Source organism: Cyprinodon variegatus, unplaced genomic scaffold (assembly GCF_000732505.1).
Source record: "Cyprinodon variegatus isolate N-32 unplaced genomic scaffold, C_variegatus-1.0 Scaffold2661, whole genome shotgun sequence".
NCBI classification, from domain to species: Eukaryota; Metazoa; Chordata; class Actinopteri; order Cyprinodontiformes; family Cyprinodontidae; genus Cyprinodon; species Cyprinodon variegatus.
In genome coordinates this window covers 2,362-7,850 of record NW_015153114.1, presented here as the reverse complement: position 1 = coordinate 7,850, position 5,489 = coordinate 2,362, and the positions used below count along the sequence as shown (strand labels likewise).

The following is a 5,489-nucleotide window of genomic DNA, read 5'->3' as shown; positions in this document are numbered from 1 at the left end:
AATGCTCTGAGGGAAGGAGGTTGTTCCTTATAATCTCGCAATACATTCCGCTGGTCATCCTCTCCTTGATAAAATGCAGTCATCCCATCGGAAGTGTGGAAAACACCCACAAAGCATGATGCTACCACCCCCATGCTTTACAGTAGGGATGGTGTTTTTTGGGATAGTACTCACCATTCTTCCTCCTCCAAACATGACTTGTAAAATTAAGACCACAAAGTTTTATTTTGATCTCATCTGACTTTTGCCCATGATTCCTCTGGGTCATCCAAATGGTCATGGGTAAACTTAAGACGGACCTGGACGTGAGCTGATTAAATTAGGAGAAACTTCTGTGCCATGGATGATTTTCAACCATGAAGTCTTAGTGTATTACCAACAGTAACCTTAGAAACGGTGGTCCCAGCTCATTTCAGGTCATGGACCAGCTCCTACTGATCCTAGGATCACTGAGAACCCACGAGGTGAGATCTTGCATGGAGTCGCCGTCCGAGGGAGCTTGACAATAATGTTCAGCTTAATCCTTTTTATAGTAATTGCTCCAACAGTTGATCTTTTTTTTTTTACCAAGTTGCTCAGCAATTGCCCCGTAGCCCTTTCCAGCCTTGTGGGAGTCTACAGTCATGGCCAAAAGATTTGAGAATGATTCAAATGTTAATATTTTAAAAAAAGCTACTGCTTCAGTTTTTATAACGGCAATTTGCATATACTACAAAATGTTATAAAGAGTGATCACCGTAACAGCAATTAATTGCAAAGTCAATATTTGCCTATAAAATGCTTTATCCCCCAAAACATATTTCGACATCATTGCAGCCCTGCCTTAAAAGGACCAGCTAACATCATTTCAGTGATTGCTCCATCAACGCAGGTGTGGTTGGTGATGACAGGGCTGGAGATCAATCTGTCATGATTAAGTAAGAATGACACCACTGGACACTTTAAAAAAAGGCTGGTGCTTGGCATCATTGCTTCTCTTCTGTTAACCATGGTTATCTGTAAAGAAACATGTGCAGTCATCATTGCACTGCACAAAAATGGCCTAACAGGAAAGGGAATCGCAGCTAGAAAGATTGCACCTCAGTCAACAATCTATTGCATCATCAAGAACTTGAAGGAGAGAGGTTCCATTGTTGCCAAAAAGGCTCCAGGTCGCCCAAGAAAGACCAGTAAGCGCTGGGACGTCTCTATAAAGTGTTTCAGCTGCGGGATGGGGCTACCAGCAGTGCAGAGCTTGCTCAGGAATGGCAGCAGGCAGGTGTGAGTGCATCTGCACGCACTGTGAGGCGGAGATTCTTGGAGCAAGGCCTGGTCTCAAGGAGGGCAGCAAAGAAGCCACTTCTCTCCAGGAAAAACATTAGGGACAGACTGATATTCTGCAAAAGGTACAGGGAGTGGACTGCTGAGGACTGGGGTAAAGTCATTTTCTCGGATGAATCCCCTTTCCGATTGTTTGGGACATCTGGAAAACGGCTTGTTCAGAGAAGACGAGGTGAGCGCTACCACCAGTCTTGTCTCATGCCAACTGTAAAGCATCCTGAAACCATTCATGGAGGGGGTTGCTTCTCAGCCAAGGGTGTCGACTCTCTCACAGTCTTACCTAAAAACACAGCCATGAATAAAGACTGGTACCAGAATGTCCTCCGAGAGCAACTTCTCCCAACCGTCCAAGAGCAGTTTGGTGATGAACAATGCCTTTTCCAGCATGGTGCAGTACCTTGCCATAAAGCAAAGGTGATATCTAGCTGGCTCAGGGAACAAAACCTAGAGATTTTGGGTCCATGGCCTGGAAACTCCCCTGATCTTAATCCCATTGAAAACTTGTGGTCAATCATCAGGACACGGGTGGACAAAAAGGAAAACCTAGGAATTCTGACAAAATGCAAGCATTAATTGTGCAAGAATGGACTGCTATCAATCAGGATTTGGTCCAGAAGTTGATTGAAAGCATGCCAAGGAGAATTGCAGAGGTCCTGAAGAAGTGGGGTCAATACTGCAAATATTGACTTGCTGCATTAACTCATTCTGTCATTAAAAGCTTTGTTACTCATAATATGATTGCAATTGTATTTCTGTATGTGATGACATCATCTGACATACACACATGAAAACCAGAGGCCAACAGATTATGTGCTAAAATAAAATATTTGTCTCATTCTCAATACTTTTGGCCATGACTGTACAATTCTGTCTCTGGTGTCTTTGGACAGCTCTTTGGTCTTAGCCATGTATGTGGCTGTCATACTGATTCTGCCGGATGGACAGTTGTCTTTCTGCAGATAAAAATCTCAACCAGGTTCATCTAATTTAGAATAACAAGTGGATTATAGGTGGACTTCTTAGAGGTGGACTAAGGCTTTATAAACACTGCAGCCTAAAGTTGTTTTTTTTACACATATGTAACCTATAACAGATTTTTTTCATTACAGTCTGAACAACGTAGATCCAGTTTTTTTTTTTTCAAATGCAACCTAGACGACTTAGCTAGGTGCTCCTAAATCAGATACGTATCAGAATTATTTTCAAATGCGACCTGTGTCTGAACGGCCAGTTTGCATTCATCCAACCTGAACATCATTAATATTCAACAAAGCTAACTGTTCTGTATCTTGCAAAGCAGAAGCCGCAATGAAAACAACCATGGCAGACAGCAATACGGAGAGTTTTGATCTTCTTGAAAGGTTTACTTTCTTAATGCGCTAACTCCGCTTGGAAAAATAAATGAAAGTTTTCTGGATGCACTCCTGCAGTACCATCCATGTTTACTTGCATAAACACAGAGCAGGCTCGCTATTTGTGACGTCATTGCGTGCTGCATTGCGCATGCTTGACAATTAGGCTGTTTTAATACAGTTCACACAGTAGATCACATACTGTACAAGTTGCACATATTTAGAAATGTGAACGGCCCCTAAAACAATCAGATTTCACAAAGAAGAATCAGAATTGAGCATTAATGCCTGCAGTCTGAATGTACCCTAACAGATCTTTGAGAGCCAGAAATTTTGCTGATTGGCAGGTGCTGAAATATTTCTAGCAGAAATATAACAGATATACAAATACGTATATTCCTCAGTACAATTAGTTTATATCAAGGTCACCTAATTTGGCTAGCACATGACATTTTCTCATGCCTGACAGGAAGGGCAGTGGCATTTATTAATGCTAATACATACCAAAAAAGAGTATTTTTAAAATGTGTTCATTACTTTTAAGTTCAATATAAGTTTTTTTAGGTTGCAAGGACATGTTCATATCCTTGCTTCTTACCGTACTGTAATTGTGTAACCTCATTGTCGATCAAAATGTGTTTCAGGTGTTTGTACCAAAAAATTTTTATACCTTACCATAGTGTATGTGTGAATATAAAATGATTTCTTGTTCAAGTATTTTTTATCTTGGTAAAATAAACAAGAAAGGAACTGCCCCTTAGTAACAAAGATAGACACTGTGAGGAAACAGAGGCTTACTTCAAGGTGTGCTATTTTACACTTCTAGCAGCTGTCTGTTCTCTTCCGTTAAAGCCTGCTTCTAAGGTATGTTGACACAATAAAATATTTGTTTTAACTTAAACTAAATGAGAACATTCAGGTGTTCCGGTCAGAGGTTGGTATAAAGTCAAGAGATCACAGACCGCCTGAGTGTTGTTGTTGACCATGTCCAGGTATTTTAATCTGTTTGATTAAATGACATTGACAGAATATCATTCTGTCAGGGTTTTCTATGGAAATAATAGATCTTGGACTGATTATTTAGAATCATTATGATTCTTTATCTTAATGTTCTTTATTGGTTTCTGTTGCCAAGATCTAAATCCCATAGAGCGCCTTTGTGCTCTATAGGCACAAAGGCGTGGAGAGAGATCCTCAGTATTGTCCAGAATCTCTGAGGATATGTTCTGACATCGTTTTGAAACTATAATTGTTGTGCAATAATCATATATTTTTTTGCCAGCAGGTTTCAACATTTTTAGTTAATGTAGGTATTTATAAACCATAGTTCATTAAGAAAATGTTTTAGTGGAGTAATAATGATGAGAGCCTGCTCTCTTCGCTGCTCTTTGTAAAATCTGTGTAGTTTAAACGCTTTTCTATATCTTTATTTTTCATAGGCAGATAGCTCTGCAAAAGCTTTAACTGCTTGCAAATAGTGTTTGTTTCCCAGACAACCCATATATTAGCTTCTTTAATTGGTTGTTGCATCGCGTCAAGCTGTAAAAGTTCAGGTTTCTGAATTCCAGCATTAGACGCTGAATGTTCAGATGCTCTGATACTCCGAAAGCTTGAGTGCAAAAGGAGAATGAGACTCTCCTTTGTAATTTAAGCTAGGGTTCATAAGGGTAAACACATCATTTCAGTACATTAGTCACACGCTCATTGAAATACCTTCAGTGTCAAAGTGGAGGAATGGTGGCCACCTATTTTAACTAAGGCTTCAGTTTCCAGACTTGTTCAGGCAGATCTCTGCTATGTTTCAACCACAGCATTGCATCATTTTTTCATCAGAATTGCAGTAGTTTACTTCGTTTTAGCAAATATTTCTATTCCTGTCTAATAGTGTGGAATCAATGATGTGCTTTATAACCTTTAATGTCAGATTTTAGTATGTTCTAGAATCTGCTTTAAGACCAAATCAGTGTCATTTTGTCTGATATGTTATTTCAACTTTTTTTATTGGCAACATTCAACAAGGATTCTATATGAAGTTGATGGACTGATCACATCTCAAGGCCTTATTAGAGGCTTAGGAAAGGATTTAATTTATGAAAGGGCAAAGAAAACAATGAAAGTCAACCAGAAGATGTTGGGTATAACTCAACTGTTGTGAGTTTTTTGTCAAAGTATACAGAGAGGAAATGAAAGCACTCTAATAGAATGGTAGATAATATACATAAAGTTACATTGATCTATTTCTTTGCTTTTTACAGGTGCAGCAGTTGTGGTCCAAACCCAGCTGAATGTCTTAGCAGCAGAGGGTGAAGATGCTCCTCTCAGCTGTCAGCTCCTGGAAACTAAAGGTGTCCTGCAGGTCACCTGGCAGAGGGTCTTTGGGAGCAAAGAGAGGAATATCTGCTCCTATAGCGAGTATTATGGTCAAACAGTGAATCCTGACTTTAAAGATAAAGTCCAGTTTACAGAAGCTGGACTGAAGAATTCCTCCATAGTTATCAGGAAGGTTACAGAGCAGGATGAAGGATGTTATCTCTGTTTGTTCAACATCTACCCTGATGGAGCACTGATAGGGAGAACCTGCCTGAATGTTTATGGTAAGAACCAGACTGTATTCCAGGATTAACTTCTTTAACTAGATGTTGATCATGATGTTTATTCTCCTCTCAGAGCTGCATGAACCCATCCTTGATGTCAGCAGATCAGAGTCTCCTGCAGAATCAGTTGTGTCCTGTTCAGCCACAGGTCGACCTGCTCCCACTGTAACACTGACTGTTCTACAGCAGAACCTCAGCTTCTCCCACTACAACAGCAGCAGTG

General features: G+C 40.0%; 1 protein-coding gene across 1 annotated transcript in view; it reads left to right on the top strand.

Moving 5' to 3' along the window:
• Positions 1-5,486, top strand: part of LOC107081010 (OX-2 membrane glycoprotein-like) — a gene marked incomplete at both ends in the record, with an annotated part of 7,801 nt that extends 2,315 nt beyond the window's left edge. The window contains 2 exons of the mRNA XM_015369224.1: positions 4,928-5,266; positions 5,340-5,486. Of these exons, the coding sequence (XP_015224710.1) occupies positions 4,928-5,266; positions 5,340-5,486 (486 nt within the window). The remainder of the gene's footprint in view (positions 1-4,927; positions 5,267-5,339) is intronic.
• Between the last annotated feature and the right edge of the window lie 3 nt (positions 5,487-5,489).